General features: G+C 37.5%; 2 protein-coding genes across 3 annotated transcripts; one reads left to right on the top strand and one right to left on the bottom strand.

Annotated features, from left to right (window-relative positions):
• On the top strand, positions 1–10,141 carry LOC122297303 (mitogen-activated protein kinase 9-like). 2 transcript variants are annotated; one of them, XM_043107327.1, is made up of 11 exons: positions 1–470; positions 1,863–2,271; positions 2,342–2,469; positions 2,940–2,999; positions 3,822–3,971; positions 4,351–4,506; positions 5,643–5,780; positions 5,860–5,933; positions 8,057–8,158; positions 8,753–9,002; positions 9,646–10,141. In XM_043107327.1, the coding sequence occupies exons 1-11, from the start codon at positions 453–455 to the stop codon at positions 9,718–9,720; spliced, it is 1,560 nt and encodes a 519-aa protein (XP_042963261.1). In that variant the 5' UTR covers positions 1–452; the 3' UTR covers positions 9,721–10,141. The 2 variants fall into 2 exon arrangements, with proteins under 2 accessions (XP_042963261.1, XP_042963260.1); XM_043107326.1 differs by having other exon boundaries at positions 3–470; positions 9,643–10,141.
• Positions 10,142–16,175: 6,034 nt separating this feature from the next.
• Positions 16,176–20,486, bottom strand: LOC122297808 (pentatricopeptide repeat-containing protein At4g02750). Its single transcript, XM_043107998.1, has 3 exons — positions 18,832–20,486; positions 17,046–18,331; positions 16,176–16,642 (listed from the first exon to the last, which is right to left on the bottom strand). Exons 1-2 carry the CDS (start codon positions 20,365–20,367, stop codon positions 17,525–17,527), a joined length of 2,343 nt encoding a protein of 780 aa, XP_042963932.1. The 5' UTR covers positions 20,368–20,486; the 3' UTR covers positions 16,176–16,642; positions 17,046–17,524.
• Positions 20,487–20,809: the final 323 nt, after the last annotated feature.

Below are 20,809 nucleotides of genomic sequence, written 5' to 3'. Positions count from 1 at the left end.
GGGAGGAAGATAAGAATCTCAGAAGAGGGAGGAGAGTGAGAGCGGGCAATGCTGAAGAGAACGAGTGGCTGGGAAACGAAGTGGAAGGTAGTAAATGGGGGAGTGGAGACACACTGGTGGAAGGGGTTCGTGGCTGGTTTCAAAGTCGAACAATTAATTGCAAAGAAAATACTCTCATTATTGTTGGTGGTTGTAATTACCATAAAAACTCAGGTGCTAACCCGAATAATAATAACAAGCATGCCAATAATGCCATTATCAATGATAGTTGTGGCCACGTCTCTTCGGTGAGCGTACTTCGCGCCCAATCATCCAGAATTCTTAAGCGCGAGAAGGAACTAAAACAAGGTGAGGAACGAGAAGCAGAGGAAAGTCCGGAGGGAGACTTTAATATCTCTGGCTTGAAGCTCATTGATGTTCACAAACGAACTACCCACTTCAAACCTGGCTCAATGGATTCCCAGAAGAAGGTCGCTTTTCCTTTCCTTTCCTCTCTCTCTCTCTCTCTCTCTCTCTCTCTCTCTCTCTCTCTGTGGAAATCTGGGTGTTTTCGTTTTTTAACTTTTAGCTGAGATCTCTGTCATTTGGTTTAATTTGGATTTTTCTGGTTTGGTCTGATTTTCGTTTACCGTTTGTTTCATTTGAGTTAGGTTTTTTTTTGTTTTTTTTTTCTGTTTAGCTAAAGGTATTATTTTTTGCTGGTAAGAGGGTCCTTGTAAATCTGATTCTTCTTCTTATTATTTTTTTGTTTTGTCTGGCTGTGTTTGGTTTCTTATGATTTTTTGTTTTGTCTGGCTGTGTTCGGTTCTTACGAAATTTAACAGAGAAGTGGTAAATTTACTTTTGTAATTTACATATTAAACATTCCTTAATTTATTGTATTAAGGAAGATATTATATAGACGAAGGAGATTCGAATTGGATAAGCCAGAGTTAGATGGTAAAACGCTGTTGTTTTCTTAGGTTTCGTTAGTTCAGTGGGAAAATGTAGAAGGGAATCACGCTTTGAAATTTGAAAACGTTGTTGTTGGATGCTATTCCATAGAAACAATTATAGTGCATAACACGGATAAAATAAAATTAATCATGCCTTCCAAAGCCAAGAAAAAAGCTGGGTCCTCTCCTGCTGGAGGAAAGGAGTTGTTATGTTATTGGAAAATTATTAGGTATTCCTGGAGTGTGGATGGCGTGGTACTCCCTATTAATATAGAGAGTATTGAGACCTCATCAGAGGTCACTGCAGAAGAACCTTAGGGAAAAGCCGTAGGCTTTTTGTTAGTCTCTCTCTCAAGTTGTATAACAGTTTTATTCTTCAGATTCGTGTACAAAACTGTGTATAAATATCACTTGAAATGCAATACAAATCACTATGGAATCCAGTGAAATATATGACGCTGGTCCTCCCATCTGATCTCAACATGCTACGTAAATAAAATTATTTTTGTAAGCATAAATTTTAATTGGCATGGCATCCTATAATATGAGAGTACTATCCGTATTCCGATTGTACCTAGTAATATCCCCAGCTTCCTATAAAAGTCACGAACTTGCTGAGTAGATGTAAAAGCTGCAGGTATGACAGCTGAATATCTCTAATATTTTCTATACACGTATGCTACGGGTATTGGTTTCATACAAGTGTAAGTTTGAAGATCCCCTTAGCCTTTTTGGTTATAAGATAATAGCTTTATCCCACCAGTTACTGTCTCCTACTTATGTCTTTTCTTTTTCCTTTTAATTTGTTTTGTTACTGTACCATTTATACATGACGTTGTATTCTTTACTGGATGTTTTGTTTCTTTTTCCTCTTACCATATTTTGATTTATTTTGTTCATGAAGAAGAACTGGTATTCCTTCTACAGGGTGGCTTAGAAACAGAGTTCTTCACAGAATATGGAGAGGCAAGTCGGTACCAAATTCAAGAAGTCGTTGGGAAAGGAAGTTATGGTGTTGTTGGCTCTGCAGTTGACACCCATACTGGAGAAAGGGTTGCGATCAAGAAAATTAGTGATGTTTTCGAACATGTTTCTGACGCCACAAGGATTCTGAGAGAAATTAAGCTCCTTCGGTTGTTGCGCCATCCAGATATTGTAGAAATAAAGCATATTATGCTTCCTCCTTCACGGCGGGAATTTAGAGATATCTATGTTGTTTTTGAGTTAATGGAATCTGATCTTCATCAAGTAATTAAGGCAAATGATGATCTTACTCCTGAGCATTATCAATTTTTCTTGTATCAGCTTCTTCGTGGTCTTAAATATATTCATACAGGTTGGTGCTTTCAGTATCCTGTTGGCTTTTATGGCTTCAAGGATAATTCATTAGTTCCAATTATTTGCAGCAAATGTATTTCATAGAGATTTAAAGCCCAAAAACATTCTTGCTAATGCTGACTGCAAATTAAAGATATGTGATTTTGGGCTTGCTCGTGTATCTTTCAATGATGCCCCATCAGCTATTTTCTGGACGGTAAGTTTTACCATGCATATCTTGTCATTTCACTGTATTTCTTACTGGGTCTTTTTTCTTAAAAGAAAAATTTTGTAAAAATTGTTAATTAGCCATTTATTTAATTTATGGTTTTAGAACCTAACCACAATTTCCTCGCTGCTGTGTGGAAAATGATTCCTCATTGTATTTATGTGGTGCCTGTGGATGGAGAGAAATGGTAGGTGCTTCAAAGACCGGGAGCGTTCCTTTGATGAGTTAAAGAGATTCTTTTTTAACATTCTACTTTTTTGGGCTTCTATCATTGTTTGTAACGGGGATAGTTTTCGTAATTTGATTGTATCCATCACTATTGCTTAGTGGTTGCTAGACGTATTCTGTGTACACTTCTTGTCTACTTGGGCTTTGCCTTCTTCTATCAATAAAGTGTTTTGCTCTTATCAAAAAGCAAATCTAAAAACAGCTTTCTTATTTATTTACTGCTATTGAAGGACTATGTTGCAACTCGATGGTATCGTGCTCCCGAGCTCTGTGGTTCTTTTTTCTCGAAAGTAAGCTGCTTTTTTTTAACTCTTTATCTCGAATCATTAGAGCTGCAAAAGTGAATGCCTTGATTGTCATGCTAGTTGCTCAGTTGGATAATGCTAGAGGAAATATTTGATTATTCTCAATTGATTACTCATTACACTAGGTAATTGTTTGTTTCAGCAGTTCCTCTTTTACTTCTGTCTTTATAGGTGATTTGATAGAGATTTTTTTGTCATTTTATATTTCTGTCCAACTTGCATAATGATCAACTTCAGAAAGTAAAGCATCAGTGAAATGCAGCTTTCTTGAATTCCTGTGTTTTAGCAGATAGGGCAAGGGATGCAGGTTTTAGGGAAGGTGTCTTATACTCGAGCTATGTTTCTTGGTTGTGGTTTTAACTCCAAGTTAAGCTTGTTCTCTGTGTCTTTGCACTATTACATAACTTTCTTTTTTGGTTCTTTTTGTAAAATAATGGAAGATCACAATGGAGTGTCAAAACTCTCAATATCTCCTTTATTTCAGAGAGCTGCGCTTTCTTTATGGCAATTTTCAAGTTTTTGGTCTTTGAAATGGATGATGACAGGTAGCTCGTCAACATAAAGTGAAAAGTATCTTGTCTCAAACTTTAGTTTGTTGCTTCCCATGGAGAATGCTTCATATATTTCTCCCATTTGTATCAGTATATTTTCAAATCTATTTTTTTTTCCATTTCTTTTTGCTGCATGAGCAGTTTAATGTGAGAACTTGAATATGTGATTTGCAAAATTTGTATTGAATCATGATTATTGGACTATATGTTCAGTTTCTATTATTTTTCTTCCTCTGTTTTTTTTTTTTTTTTGCAGTACACCCCTGCTATTGATATTTGGAGCATAGGATGCATATTTGCTGAAATGCTTACAGGAAAAGCACTATTTCCTGGAAAAAATGTGGTGCACCAATTAGATCTCATGACTGATTTGCTTGGTACTCCTACTCTAGAAAATATTGCAAGGGTTAGTTTTCTCACTCTAGTTACTCCTTTACTCTTTTTTTGATGTCAGGGAACCTCTCCAAGGCGCGGGGGGGTGGGGGGGGGGGGGGGGGGCGGCCCTTCATACCTGCCCTTGTAGAGTAAACCCCGGTTCCGTGCACCGCACCCTCAGATACTGGAAATGAATTGTTTCTGAGTTTCTTAATCTTTATCATTCTTGAAATTCTTCCATTGAAGCATCCTCCACTCATATAGTTCTGGACACCTTGTAAGAAAAAGAAAAGGAAAAAAAAGGAACTGCTCACTGTTCCCTTTTACCCTAAGTTGTTTTCAGGCTTTCTTCTAGATTTTTTATATACTTTTTATTTCATTACTTTAACTTATTACCATGATGTTGGTAGATTCGGAATGAAAAGGCAAGAAGGTATCTTGGAAGCATGCGGAAAAAGCAACCTCTTCCACTCTCCCAAAAGTTCCCTAATGCAGATCCCTTGGCTCTTCGCTTACTAGAGCGCCTACTTGCATTTGATCCGAAAGACCGTCCCACAGCGGAAGAGGTAACTTATATTCAGTAAATCAAACAATTTCCAGAAACATATATTTTGTATAAGAAATATCTATATATATATATTTAACAAGTACTTATAAAAAAAAAAAAATATTTAACAAGTAAAAGTACAACTTTATTGATAGGAATAGGCATAGCCTAAGTACACAGGAAATATACACAGAAAATGCCTAAGTTCCACTAAGCACTAGTGAGGGATACAAACACATCATGAAAACTGTCCTCATTACAACTAATGACTGAAGATCAAGAGAATAAAGATTATAAAAGAACCTCTTCAGCTCATCCAAGGAACGCTCCTGGTCTTCAAAACACCTCTTATTCCTCTCCATCCTCAAACACCACATAATGCAAAGGGAAATCATTTTCCACACAGCGACAATGTGAGCGCATTTCCCCTAATACCTTTCCAGCACCTAAAAATATCCATAACTCTTTCAGGCATAACCCATGCCACACTAGTCCGGTTAAAAATCTCATTCCACAAGAATCAAGCCACCTCGCAATGTAACAAAAGATGATCCACTTATTCCCCATGTTTTTTACACGAAACACCAATCCATAATGATGAGACCGCATTTTCTCAAATTATCAATGGTGAGCAATCTCACAAGAGAAGCAGTCCATACAAAGAAAGCAATCTTTGGAGGGACCTTACACTTCCAAATAGCCTTCCAAGGATAACAATGATCATTAGAGAATCCCGAAAGAGCCTTGTAATAGGAACGCACTGAGAACCTATTGCTCCCAACAGGAATACAAATTATCCAATCCTCCATCACATTACCGAATGACATAACATACAAGGAATTGAAAAAGTCAGGAAACATTCCAAGTTCCCATTCATGAGCCGCTCTTAGAAAACTGGCATTCCAATGGAAAGAACCGTTAGAGCACACCAAAAAATCAGCCACCACAGCCTCTTTATTGCTAGAAATCTGGTAAAGAGACGGAAAAACGTACTTAAGAGCCCTTGCACCACACCAAACATGTGCCAAAAGTAAATACCATGACCATTTCCAACTGCCAACCTGAAAATATCTGTATTTCATATGAATGGTATTTCATTTATCTAAACGTTTGAGATCATAATATTCCTAATGTCCCTAATGCTTATGTCAACAGGCATTAGCTGATCCTTACTTTCATGGTTTGTCTAATGTGGATCGTGAACCATCCACTCAACCTATATCAAAACTTGAGTTTGAGTTTGAGAGGAGGAAATTGGCAAAAGATGATGTTAGAGAGTTAATCTATAGAGAGGTAATTGTTTCTTATGTAACCATAATGACGTCTAATCTTCATGATGACTATATTAATTTTGTGTTTAAATGAAACACAGATTTTAGAATATCATCCCCAGATGCTGCAGGAGTATCTTCGAGGTGGAGATCAGACTAGCTTTATGTACCCAAGGTTGGGCAATTGTCTGATCTTTCAGTGTTATGTTCACATGAGGAAAGCCATTTCATTCATTTTCTTATATATGCTCAATGCTGCATTTATATCCTACACAGTGAAATATCAGATCCTAAATTACATCATTGTATGGAATTCTTACATTCTCAATGTTCAATAGTTGAAATATACGATATATAGAAGAAAATTGTTCTTTCCCATCTTAGTTTTAGCACTCCATGGCTTGAATTTTAACGTCATTTGCAGAGCGATTTTATCTACCATGTTCGTAGTTTGTGTGATTGCCAGGTCCCCGTGTATTATAAGTTTCTTCAGCTGTTGAAATGTTGCCCCATTCTGGTGTATTATTGTTTTGAAACTTATTTCTTTAGCATCTGTCTCAGGCTGAGGCTCATTTTTTCCTTTTGAGTTCTTACAGAAATTTTGATTATTGTGGACTTCTTTTATGTTTCTAATGATTAGTGGGTTGTACATCATTTGATTGAAAAATTAAATTTTCCATTTCTGAAGTACTGTCTGGACTTTGCTGCCTTCACGGAATGCCAATTTTACCTTTTCTTTAATGTGATATAAATGGCATCATTCATAAACCGCTGAGCTAGTGTTTCCCATTTAAGCTTTAGGACCTGTTCTCATACAACATGTCAGAAGCTGTACAAGCACTTAACTCAGGAAACCCTGCTCAATCAGGGGCACACTTTCAGATAAAATATAGGCTAGAAACTCTGTTCTTACCATTTTATTCATACATGTTACTGGTTGCATGTTTGTCTGTCTGTCATAGTAGTATCTTTTTTAACACGTAACTTCAATATTCCATTGCTAGTTTTAGTTGTATATGCCAAGAACATCTTAATCAATTATCTTTCATCTTGACCTCTATTTCTGTCATCCTTTAGAGGTCATATAATTTACTTATAGTTTTGTCCTCCCTGCTTGTTAGCTTTTATCAGTGTCTTAATATGAGCCATGCCCATTTTGCTATCACTTTAGCATATCTCCCAAAAAGATTTTGTGGCATTTACTGTATCTTTTGAATGTGTATAGATCAATTAATCATTTACTTTATCATTTACTGCCCCAGCCATTTTTGAATAGTAATGCAGATATAGTCATGGAGTGCGCAAGTGCCGTGCAATCGTTTTAAAAAAGAGTGGAGTCCACTATTAAAAAATTAGTTTTTTTTTTCCATGTGGGTCCCGTATTAACTCACTTTTTTTAAAGGGATTGTGTGGTGCTTGCACATTCCACGACTAGAAAAATATCATTTCTCATTTTTGAATGTGTAGTTTGAGCATAATATCAAACTAAACACCCGCTCTTTGTGCACCCTTGGGATTTGTTGGGATGTTGCTCTCGGACACTTGGTGCGAATAAAGAAATGTTTAGTTTGATCATATTATATATTCCCAAACTGCTGGATTTAAAGGTTATGCAAAGTCGGATACATTGCCAATGAGAAATGCTTTCAAAGGCAATTATTTGAACTCTGTAGCCTATTTCAATTGATTGATAATTTTTGGTTTGCTTCTAATTGGTTCCATTGGTTTTCAAAAATAAAAAAAAGTACTAGGGTAGAGATCAAATGTTTTGTTTCACACCCTGATAATGGAGGGACCCATGTACCCTCTTAACTTCCATAATCATACTAATGATATTGGTGCTCCAAACATTAATTATCCACGTTGAAAGCATTATTGTGTGCTCCCTTCCAGGATTTTCGTGATCTTCTTTCTTTGTGTCATTTGGTGTACTTGAAGTATTCTCCAAGTGTACTAATGCCTAGTTTTGCTTTTGTTTCCTAATCATCAATAAAACAAAAACAAAAATAAAAATCATAGTGCTTATTTTGCCACTGATTGGAAGAAATATCTAACTCGTGATTTGAAATTTAGAGTTCTTTCCGTTATGCTGTACCATCTATTAAGATGCAGATGCTAGTTTCTCTTGTGTATTCTTCCCGTGTACTCGGCTTACCAATTTACTTGACTCTTTAACACTTTATTTTACTTATAAAAAATAAAAAAAAATGTCATTGGCCAAAAAAGAGATCCTTTTACATTTTCAGAAGTTTCTTGATATGTGATTATCAGTCACTAATACATCTTTGTGCAATTTAGTGGTGTAGATCGATTCAAACGGCAGTTTGCGCATCTTGAGGAGCATTATGGTAAAGGTGAAAGAAGCAATCCACTCGAAAGGCAGCATGCTTCCTTACCTAGGTACCGTTTTAAATTGAAAGTTGGCATGTTCTGAATTTGTAGTTAGTGACACTCTTAAAATTTCAAAACCAAGCCTTCAAGTTATCTTATAAAAAAAATTCCAACCTACTCTCTCTCTCTCTCTCTCTCTCTCTCTCTCTCTCTCTCTCTCTATGTGTGTGTGTGTGTTTGGGGGGGGGGGGGGGGGGGGGGGAGCATGAGATACACTCATTTCAATTGTTTTTAGCCAAAGAATGCTCCTTTTTGCGCCAAAATCTTCCGGGCGTTAACGTGAGTTTTTATGGTAATGAGTTAATTTATATGTTTGTGCTGCTAAATAAGTCCCCCTTACCAAAAGAAATTCCAGTTTCTTGATCTTTATTTTATTCTTTTTTGGAAAATGAGAGACATACAATTCTTTTTTAATCATTTACACAACTATATTTGAAATGAGGGGCATTTTTGTAAAATAACTTACAAAAGAAACATCACTTTATATAAATATCCTCATTTTAAAACATGGTTGTACAAAAAGGTTATATAAAGGGTTGTGTTATCATTACTCTTTTTTTTTTGGCATTCATATGAATCTCCTACTATGTTATACTTTTCCAGGGAGCGGGTTTGTGCACCCAAGGATGAGACTGCTAACTCAGAAAATGAAATTGAAAGGCGAACTGCAGCTTCTGTCGCTACAAGTCTGGAGAGTCCTCCAAGTTTGCAGCAATATGATAATGCCGAAAATGCTAATGTAGGTTCACAAAATGGACCTAGCAAGCCAAATTACAGTGGTCGTAGCCTGTTGAAGAGTGCTAGTATTAGTGCTTCCAAGTGTGTAGGTGTGAAAGCAAGTAAAGATTCAGAGGTAACTAACATTACATTAAATATATACTCTTGTTTGTGGATGTAATCTTTCCTTGCATGGAAATTGGTGAGGGATCTCCATTTATCTCTGCAGTAGGTATCCAAAATTGAAATGAACCTCTGCTTGTTTGTAGCCAGTAAAAAAGTCTCTCTGAAACTAAAGCAATAATCGAATTTTGGAATGTCAGTTCTTTAATTCATAGAGTTCAGAAATATCTTCCATATCTTGAAAACAGCGATGCTCTAATATTTGAAATGGTATCAAATTACCCTTTTGTAACGACGCTTTTGGTGATGACTGCATTTTGGATTTTTAGCCGGTGTTTATAATTTTTGTTAATGATGACCGCATTCTGTCTGTCGCTCTTATTGTGTTTTCTCCTTGCTGCCCCCACCTGATGGTTTTTGCCTTAAGCTATTTGAGAGCAAATGAATTAAACTCTTTTTCATGGGCACCTTTATAGGGTTCCCTTTTCCATCTAAAACCGTAACTAAAATTCACAAAATGAAAACAATCTTAAGGACTTTGTGCAATCTAAAAGGTCCCTGACATAGGGATTCATTGCTTTGATTTTTCAGTTTCTTTTCAGGACTGACTTGCATTTATCTGGTATTTATGAGCACTCTTTGCTTTTCAACAGCAGGACAAACCGATTGGTGAGGACAATGATGAGGAAATCAACAGCTTGTCGCAGAAACTTGCCGCCCTACATGCCTGATTTATAGTTCCGATCTATTTTATAACGATTTCCAGATGGTTTACTTTTGTGCTCTGCATATATTTCCTCCATGGCATGGACAGATGGTGCATAAACCCACACAGAAGATTCTCACATTATTTCAGGTAGAAGCTAACCCTAGGATTAAATAGTAATAGCCAAAGTAGTGTAATTAAACAAATATTTGGAAGAAACGACAACAATGTAATTTCCATTTAGGTACTGTGACAAAGTTGGGAGAAGAGGTTATGGTTGGAAGAACAGATGATCTCTATTTTGTTTTCATTTCATTTAGCTATGTAACCACTTCGTTATGATTGCTAGTAACTTTGGGTAAGTTTATCCATCCTAGGACTGACAAATACTTGGTTGATTGATCATATTGCTGATGTTAATACAAGTCTAGTGTTTTAAGATTTGAGACCTGAGTTTTAACACATGATCATAAATCTTAAATTCTGAGTACCCGTATCACCTTTCCGTTAAATAGATTATTAGAAGTTATTGAGAATGTGCTAATATTCTGGAGCTCAAAAGCTCCATAAAAGGAATATTAACAACATAACATGCCTTTGCCTAAGCACTCAATCATGGAATCAAGCAGCTTACATCCAAAGAGTCTCGGCGAAGCTTATTGGATCACCATGATGACATTCAGATTTCAGACAGTTGCCTGGCATAAAACAGTGCAAATTATGCCCTATTATGCTCGAAAACAGATAATGTATAAACATTAGCAAAAGTGTTTATAAATAACTCTATAAGGTGTATTTTCTTTGGGTTTTGGGGGTTGGGGGGAGTGCCTTCTATTAGAGAATAAAGATGAAGATGTAGCAAACTTACAAGCTACAAGTCGCATACCACCTGCTGCAACTACAAGTCGCACAACATCATTTCCACATGTAATACAAAATGACGAAAAAGGATGATCCCTCTATTTTGTCTTTATCTGCATTGCTTATTTGTTTATTCTTTTGCATTATCCATTTTTAATTTTCTGGCAGTTGTATTTAGTACGAGAATCTATTAGTTTGTTAGGAATTGTAGACTGTATAAAGCAGGCCTTTTTCTTTGCATTGTACACATGTCCTCTCAATGAATCAAAGTGGAATATTCACCTCATTCTCCACGCTCTGTGCTTCTTGATTCTATGTTTTTCTTTCTAGTTTTTCCTTTCTCTACATGGTATCACGAGCCTAGGAGCACTTTTCCATGGAGGACACACAAGAACATTCGGATGACTCATCCTCTATTATACATACCTAAATACAAACACCTCACCAGCATCCCGATTCTTGAACCTTGGTGACCTTAGCAACCCTTTTCGCTTGGACAATGGCGACAATCTTGCAATTATTCTTGTCATAGACTTGCTTACAAATGACAACTACATGACTTGGTCCTGTGCTATGCGATGGGCACTTTGTGCAAAGAACAAACTAGGCTTCATGTTTGGCACAATCCTGCCACCAACTGACCCAGAGGACCCTTTGCTTGATCTCTGGGAGCATTGCAACGACACGGTCATTTCATGGTTGCAAACCTTCATAAGCTCTTCAATTAAATCCAGCATCGTGTTCGTCGATAATGCTAGAGACATTTGGCTCGACCTTCAGCATAGCTTTTCTCAGCAAAATGGGCCTCGAATTTTCTAGCTTGAGAAAACTCTCTCCAGCCTTCATCAAGATCATGACTCAGTAAGTACTTACTATGGTAAGTTGAAAACCCTTTGGAATGAACTATCTATTTATGATCCAATTCTTACTTGTAATTGTGGTTCTACCAAAACTCTCTTGGATCGCTATTAAAGAGATTGTGTGTTTCAATTTCTTATGGGCTTACACGATTCCTATGCTAATGTGCATGACCGGCTTATGCTTTTAGACCCTTTGCCCCCTGTCACCAAGGTTTTCTCTCTAATTCACCAACAAGAAAAGCAACACCAGCTGATTTCCACCATTCCCTCTCCTGATTCAATAGCCTTAGCCATCAAGAAACCTTATCCACCCACCACTACCTCTCACCCATCCAAACCTCCATTCAAACGGGATAGACCATATTGTAGCCATTGCAAGATCATAGGTCACTCATTTGAAACCTATTTTAAAGCTGGAAATGCCAAGGCCCCCATCTGCTCTCATTGCCATTTATCTGGTCACAAAGCTGACAAGTGCTATAAACTACATGGTTATCTACCGGGCTATAAATTTTTCAGCAAATCTCCATCACCATGACCCTTTGCTAATTAGTCGAGTTTTGCACCTACTTTTACACTTGAGGACATCAGTGATGAGAGAGTTGGTTTGACTAAAACTCAATATCAGCAACTTGTTACCTTGATTCAACCACAGGACTCTGCAACTGCTGCTTCCCCTTCTGCCAACTAGTTACAGTCTCTTTTCAATCCATCTTTGACCTCTAATTTATCTAGTATTCCCCTTTGTTTCTCATCTTCCACACAAAAATCACTACAAGTCAATGACACTCCTTGGATTATTGATGCAGGGGCAACCGACCATATGGTTTGTTGCACCTCTTTTTTTTATCAAACTACCCAATGGGAATCAGGTTCCTGTCACACACAGAGGCCATGTTCAACTCACACAATCCATTTTACTCACAGATGTCGTATGTGTTCCATATTTTCATTTTAACATTCTTTCAGCCAAAAAACTTGCTATCTCACTAACTTGCTGCCTTGTTTTCTGCATTAATTACTGTTTTATCCAAGACCTTTCAACTTGGAAAATGATTGGGAAGGGTGAAGTGAGACATGGCTTATATCATTTGCTAAGGACTGCAATTTTCCCCTCATCTCTAGCTATTGCTCTCTTGAATTTATCCCATGCTACTGTTCCAATTTCAGCTTCTGTTATACACAATGTTGCTATTTCTGACCTTTGGCATTGTCGCCTAGGTCATCTTTCACACTCTCGTTTTCTTTTAATTATTGATCCTATTGTTAAGCACAACATTTCTTCTATTAATGAAAATCCTTATTGTATTTGTCCTCTTGCTAAGTTTCATCAACTCCTTTTCCCTAACAGCATTCATAGAACTGTTAGACCTTTTGAATTAATACACTGTGATCTTTGGAGACCATGTTCCACTACTGCATATGATAGATATAAATACTTCCTCACCAGTTGATGACTTTACAAGAACAACCTGGCTATATTTGCTTCAAAATAAAAATGAAACTCGCAGATGCATTGAGGCTTTCTCCAACCTAATTGACACACAGTTTAATCTCAAAATTTAGATTCTAAGAAGTGACAATTGAAGTGAGTTTCACATGTTAGATTTTTTTAATACTAAGGACATAATTCATCAAAGATCTTGTGTTGCTCCACCTCAACAAAATGCTTTAGTCGAACGAAAACACCAATACTTACTTAATGTTGCTCGAGCTTTAAAATTCCAGGCTGGACTTCCCTTAAAATTTTGGAATGATTGTGTGTTAATTACCACTTACATCATTAACAGGACCCACAGTCCTCTTCTTAACAATAAAACTCCATTTGAGCTTCCTTTTAAGTCAAAACCTACTTATGCTTATATGCGTATTTTTGGATCTTTATGTTTTGCCACTATCCTCATTCATGGTAGGAAGAAATTTGATCCCCGAGGTCGCAAGTGCATTTTTCTTGTATATCCCTTTGGCATTAAAGGATATAAACTCCTCGACCTTACTACAAACACTGCCTTTGCCTCTCGGGATGTTCAATTCCATGAATCCATTTTTCCATTTCATACCTCCCATTCCAACTTTTCACAACCTGGCCATCCTAATTTTGTGTATACTAAACCTTTACCAGATATTCTTGATTTTCCTTAATTTCCTTCTCATACCAACCCCACATTTACACCATCTTCTACTCCTCTTTCTCTTCCTGCTGCTACCACCACTTCTTCTACCCTTCTAAATCCTTCTTCATCACTACAACCTACCTCCCAACCCCCATCTATTCCTCCCCTTCGCAGGTCCACTAGAGAAAAGAGGGCACCTCAATACTTACTTGATTTTCACTATCAACAGGTCTCACTCCCAGCCCCAACCCAATCTTTGTCCAAGACACTTCCAATAGCCCTGGTACAGCTTGTTCTTTATATAATTTTCTGTCTTATCAGCTTTTTACTCCTTCATTTCGTGCATTCTCTTAATCTATTTCCACTTCTTTTGAGCCAACCACTTACAAACAAGCAGTAAAAGACCCTGGTTGGTGTCAGGCAATGGACACTAAATTACAAGCTTTAGAACATAACAAAACTTGGATTATCACTAACCTTTCTCCAGGTAAAGAAGTTGTTGCTTGGAAATATGTGTACAAGATCAAATATAATTCTAATGGCACCATCGAGAGGTTAAAAGCCAGGGTTGTAGCAAAGGGCTTTACACAGTAGGAAGGGATCGACCATATAGAGACATTTTCCCCAGTTGCAAAGTTTGTAACAGTTCGGCTCTTACTCTCCCTGGCAGCAATACATGGCTAGATTGTTCATCAATTTGATGTCAACAACGCTTTCTTACATGGTGATTTATCTAAGGAAATTTACATGCAAAAATCACCCGGTTATACCAAAGGAGGACCTCACCAAGTTTGCAAGCTCCTTAAGAGTATCGATGGCCTTAAGCAGGCCTTTAGACAATGGTTCTCTAAATTCTCTACTTCTCTCATTGAATTTGGTTTTGAATAATCCAAAACCGAGTATAGTCTTTTCACAAAGCTTGATGGAGATTCTTTTCTTGCTTTACTAGATGTAGATGATATCATCGTAGCTAGTAACTCTCAAGTTCCCATTGATTCTCTTAAATCTTTTCTGAACCACAAGTTCAAGATCAAGGATCATGGTTGTTTATGCTACTTGCTAGATCTTCCCAAGGTATTCATTTATGCCAACGCAGGTATGCTTTGAACATTTTAGCTGATTCTGGTGCCCTTGGTAGCAAGCCTATTCAATTGCCTTTAGAGCAAAATTTCAAAATCAGTAAGGATTTTGGTGCACTACTTTTAGATCCTAGTGTTTATCGACGACTCATTGGTCGTTTGTTATACCTCACTCTCACAAGACTTGATATTTGCTATGTTGTTCAACTTCTAAGTCAATTCATGGATTGACCTACTGATGCACACTTAGCTACTACCCACAAAGTTCTTAGGTATATCAAATCTGCTCCTGGACAAGGCCTTCTCCTCTCATCCACATTTCCCTTGTAACTAAAGGCTTATTGTGATTCTAATTGGGAGTCTTGCTCCGATACCTGTAGATCCGTTATTGGCTACTACATTTTTCTTGGCCACTCAAGTCTAAAAAGCAATCTATGGTATCTCGTTCCTCAGCTGAAGTTGAGTATCGGTCAATGGTAGCCACTTGTTCAGAGCTCACATGGCTATGATATTTCCTTCAAGATCTCAAAATCTCACATCCTTAAGCTGCGTTTCTCTATTGTGACAATCAAGCAACCCTTCACATTGTTGTTAATCCTGTCTTCCACGAGCGCACCAAGCATATTGAGCTCAATTGTCTTTTGATTTGAGACAAAATCCAAGAGGGCAGCATCACCACAACCCATGTTGCTTCCCAATGACAACTAGCTGACATACTTACAAAAGCCTTGCCCTCTTACCTCCTCTCTTCTCATTTATCCAAGATGGGAATAGTTAAATCTCTATTCTTCATCTTGCAGGGCCTTATTACAAAATAAAGATGCAGCAAATTTACAAGCTACAAGTTGCATACCACTTGCTACAACTACAAGTCACACAACATCATTTCCACATGCAATACAAAATGACGAAAAATGACGATCCATCTAGTTTTTCTTTATCTGCATTGCTCATTTGTTTATTATTTTGTATTATCCATTTTTTATTTTTTGGCAGCTGTATTTAGTAGGAGAATCTGTAAGTTTGTTAGGAATGGCAGATTGTATATAGAAGGCCTTCTTCTTTGCATTTTACACATGTCCTTTCAATGAATCAGAGTGGAATATTCACTTCCTTCTCCTTGCTCTGTGCTTCTTGATTCTCTATTTTTCTTTCTAGTTTTTCCTTTCCTTACACCTTCAAGTATCACTCTTTGATTGTGATTGGTTTTACGTAGTGTAACTGGAAAAAACTTGGCCACAACTGGGATGAGTCATTCGAAATTCAGATCATAATTGGAAGTCAAAGCAAATGTTTGGTTAAGAAAAACCAAGATGGGTCCCCAAAATATATTAAAAAAAAAAAGATGGAAAATGGTATAATATCCGGAGTAGTCTTGAAGAACATTTGCTATTAATAGCCAGCATGATTCATTTGGTAGGTAAAAATACCTGAAGAAGAGAGCATAAATAGGTAAAAATAAAGAATTGACATTTCATGGTTAGTAGGCAGAATGGCCATAGGCTAAAAGAACATGAAATTCTAGATATTCACAGTTCCTAGTCTGAGAACAAGTAAAGAGGGATATTTCACTGAAGCATCTTGACTTTCCTGATCAAGATTATGAATTGTTCCCAAGGGAAAAATGAAAAGGAATGTACTAAATTGTTGCTACAACGGAGGCATCATAACTTCTTAAGTTGATTGCAGGACCAGTTGCTCATTGCAATCTATCTTGAACTCAAATAGGGAAAATAAACATGAAATGACTAGAGTGACAGTAATGAAGCATAAACTAAAATAGACGAATATTACATAAAAAAAAGAAAACAAATTGGATAAGCAAGGATAAAAAAACTTGTACATATAGTCCTTGTGGGCATTATCATCTCACATGGCATAATGAAGACATTTCCCTTCCTTGTTCTCTATGTTCATCAGGTGACTTGGAAAGGTAACTCTTTTCTATCGGAGCATATATTTTTGCTGGATGTGCCTTTGCTTTGTTCTCAATGCATGCATATGAGATTGCGGGAAGCACTGGCTTGGCATGGCTGCACAAACAGGGTTGGTGATTGTGAATGGCAAATTATACAACCAATAGCCATCTTAAACATGTTCAAAGATTCTGTGGAGGGGCACTTATTGCTTGTGATATGCTTGAACTATTGCTGAAGAGAGAGAACACCAAAATTTTGCATACCGGCATTTAATTGCAAGCAAACACCATCATGGAGTAGATTGAGATTATATCGAGCAATTAATGCATAATTTCTATTTTGAAGAAAACCCACTCCTTAGGAACAGGTTTACTTGATGGTTTTAATAGTCTCACTTCTTAGTTGTTCTTTCTTATGACCAAGAAAACCACGTATTTTTAATAGCTAAAGCATATTAAGTCTAAACTTGAAACCAAAATTGGAGGATGAATACAAGAAGGGGTTTCCTTTTATATACCTCAATGGTATCGCCTATATGAAGCACACTTGTTTGGCTGTTTTCTCCAAGTATCAGCTGACTGTTTCTCACTTGTTAATTCATTTCATCATGTATTCCCCCTTGAACTTTCTCGTTTATATGCAGCCTGGGATCTATAAAAAGTTATCCAAGACAACAGATCCCATCATCAACCAGAGAGAAATCGTCCATAAAATCAGCAATAAGTCCAGAAATTTCTGAATAGATCCAACGTTATTCCACCCATCTTGACAGACTTTGAAGAGGGTAATGCTATTCCACCCATCTTCACAGGGTAATGCTTTCAAGAGGAGAAAGCATAAATATCTGCCTCTAATCTTCTCTCAAAAGAGTCAATAAACTGAGATTTTCCAAAAAACTCACAATACAGTAATTTATCAATCTGCAAGGATTACCAAGTGAAGAACATAGAGTTGCAAAATAAATGTACCATTTCCAATTGCCAAATCTCTTCTATCTCACCAGTAATCCCCACATGAGCATGAACCACCACTGAAGTGGTGAAAGCGGTGAGAATCCCTTAAGATTATCAACCTTCCTTCTATCTTGGATATGTGTTTGATGGCATTGTGACAGTCTTCACACATTCGCAAGTTTTTCATTACACGTATCGGTCTCCCAGCAGGTATTGAAAGAATTCCAAATGCCACGGCCAATTTCTCACTGTGATACTTGAGCATATGCTCCTTCTCCTCTTCTTCCACATCATGTAAAACCAATTTCGTAGAAGAAACATACCCATCCAGCTTCATTTTCAGATCCAACTCTTCTAAAAATGCATATATTTTCTCCTTGTCTGGGTGGAAAGGGTCACCAACTGAAAATGTATGGATCATATTCTGCACTTCGAGCCAACTATAACCAGGTACTTTCTTCACACCACTATCCCTCATTTTCAATCTCATCTTGCTAACATCACCCCATCTACCTGAAGCTGCATATAAATTTGAGAGAAGAACATACATTCCTGCATTATCAGGTTCCATCTCAAAAATCATCTGAGCAGCCTTTTCACCTAATTCAGTGTTGCCATGAATCCTGCTTGCACCAAGTACAGCACCCCATGTAGCAGCATCTGGTTCGAAAGGCATATTTCTCATTAAATTCTGAGCCTCATCCAGACGCCCGGCTCGACCAAGAAGATCGATCATACAAGTATAGTGTTTTGAGTTTGCTGTTATACCATAATCTCGATCCATTGAATAAAAATATTGTGTACCCTTGTCTACCAAACCTGTATGACTGCAAGCAGACAGTACACCAACCTGAAACACGGCAGAAAAGGGTTAAAAACCATTAGGAGAAAGAAGAAAATCCCAAAGAGATTATTAGAACCAATAAGTTGGACCCTTGTCCCTTTTCTTTTCTTTTCTTTTCTTTTTTTTTTTTCTTTTTTTCTTTTTTAATTGGCATCAGGTGTTCGGAAACAGTTTCCCAACTAATCCTAGGGGTGCATAGGTCCTCAGCAAAAAGTTTTCCCGCAAGTGCATCTTGGAAAACTCAAGAGAAAGATCCCACAGTCCGATGGCCCTTAGAGATTGTTTGCAGCCAAGGGAATTTGAACCTTAGACCTGGGGGGAGCATACCCCCAAGCCTCATTCCTAAATTATTTCCATCTACTGATTTAATGACCATCCTAAGATTATTAAAAGTGGTGATGACATCAAATTAAAGAGTTGTCCTTCAAGTTTTAAATAATTTGTTAATAGAGATGATAAACAAGTTTGAAGACTTAAGACGTCTTCTAGATTGATTTAATGTATACCATAGTAACATCATCTGGGTTGATACCCACTGTCTTCATTGACTCAAAAACCCTCAGAGCCTCTTTGCCAAATCCATGCCTTGCATATCCTGCAATCATGGTGTTCCAAGAGACAACATCCTTTTCTGCTATATCTTCAAAAACATCATAGGCTTCATCTATGTCTCCACATTTACAATACATTGCCAGAAGTGCATTCCCCACATAACACCCAGTCTCATATCCTGCCTTAACTAGCTGCCCATGCAATTGCTTCCCCAACTCCAGAGCAGCAACATCAGCACATGCCCTCAGAGAACAGGTAAATGAAGACCTATTCAATCTTTCACCATCCCTTTTCATGTTTACAAATAGCTGCAGAGCCTCTTCACCCTGACCAATCTGAGCATAGCCAGCAATGATTGCTGCCCAAGAAATACCGTCTCGTCGAGGCATCCTATCAAACAAGTTCCTAGCTTGAGAAATATCACCTCCCTGAGCATAGCCTGTAATCATTGTGTTCCAAGAGCTTATGTTCCGATAAGGCATGGCCTCAAACAATTCCCTTGCTACATCCATTCTCTTGCACTGCACATATCCTGCAATCATAGCATTCCACGAGACCTCATTTTTTTCTGGCATCTCATTGAAAAATCTCCTTGCTTCGTCCAACATCCCATTCTGCACGTATCCAGACAACATTGCTGTCCACGTAAAGACATCCCGAGTAGGAGACTCGTCAAACAATCTTCTTGCTTCCAACAACTCCCCATTCTGGGTGTAACCTGTAATTAAAGTATTCCAAGAAATCTCATCTCTGATAGGCATCCGATCAAACAGATACCTAGCATCAACCAACCTCTTCCTCTTTACATACCCACCCATCAAACAATTCCAAGACACCACTTCCCAATCCGTTTTTGACTCAAACAAGTTCCTAGCTTCCTCTATTCTTCCATTCTGCACATATGCTGCAAGTATCCCATTCCATGAAATTACATTCTTATCCGGCATCCTATCAAAAATCTTCCTCGCCTCATCGACATATCCATTCTGAGCGTACCCAGACAACATAGCATTCCATGAAACAACATCCCTTTCGGGCATCTGATCAAACAAAGTACGAGCAGCTCCAAGGTTACCATTTCTCACAAACCCACTAAGCATCAAATTCCAAGTAACCAGGTCTCTGTTGGGCGTTTTCTCAAACACTTCTCTTGCAAGATCAAACTTGTCATTCGACAAGTACCCAGAGATCATGGCGTTATAGGAGACCGAGCTCCGGCGTGGCATGGAATTGAAGACGCGGAGAGCGGACTCGCACTGGCAGTTGCGCATGTGGGCGGTGATGGACATGTTCCATTTCACTATTTCCGAGTCTGAGATGGGTGACTTCTTGTTCTTAGCATCGTGCCTTCCGTTTAATGTTTTCTTTGATGGAGTTGTGGTTTTTCTTGTGTTTTGGAGCCTCTTGTTGATGGGTTCGTTATGGAGTGAGCGATGGTTGGTGTTGTATAACTGTCTCAAACGGTAACTCCCGCGCATTGCTCTAGGCATTGATTTTATACACAGTCGAAATGGGACTCTGGTTGTACAGAGCAGCTTGTCTAAGGGTAGAGAACAAGTTATAAGGCTGCGAGTTAGGCGCCCCCCCGCCCTCCTCCTCCTCTCTCTCCCTGTTTTTTTTTTTTTAGAGTAGTATTTATTATTAAAAATTAATTTTTTTTATGTGAATCTTATATATATAAATATATATATATATATATATTTATTTTTTTCAAAAGACGTTTATAAGTCCCCTGCGCCCCCTTTTAATAAAATGTGTGTAAGTTTTGCAATTTTTTTTTTTAAAGAGTAATATCTATTATTAAAATATATATTTTTTTTTATGTAAATCTTATATATATATATATATATATATTTTTTTTTTTTTCAAAAGAGGGAGACTTATAATTATAAGACTGTAAATATTGTTTTGCAAAAAAATATTAGACAAATT

This window comes from Carya illinoinensis, chromosome 15 (assembly GCF_018687715.1).
Source record: "Carya illinoinensis cultivar Pawnee chromosome 15, C.illinoinensisPawnee_v1, whole genome shotgun sequence".
NCBI lineage: Eukaryota > Viridiplantae > Streptophyta > Magnoliopsida > Fagales > Juglandaceae > Carya > Carya illinoinensis.
Note: the sequence above shows the minus strand (reverse complement) of the source record. Positions and strands in the feature narration are given on the sequence as shown.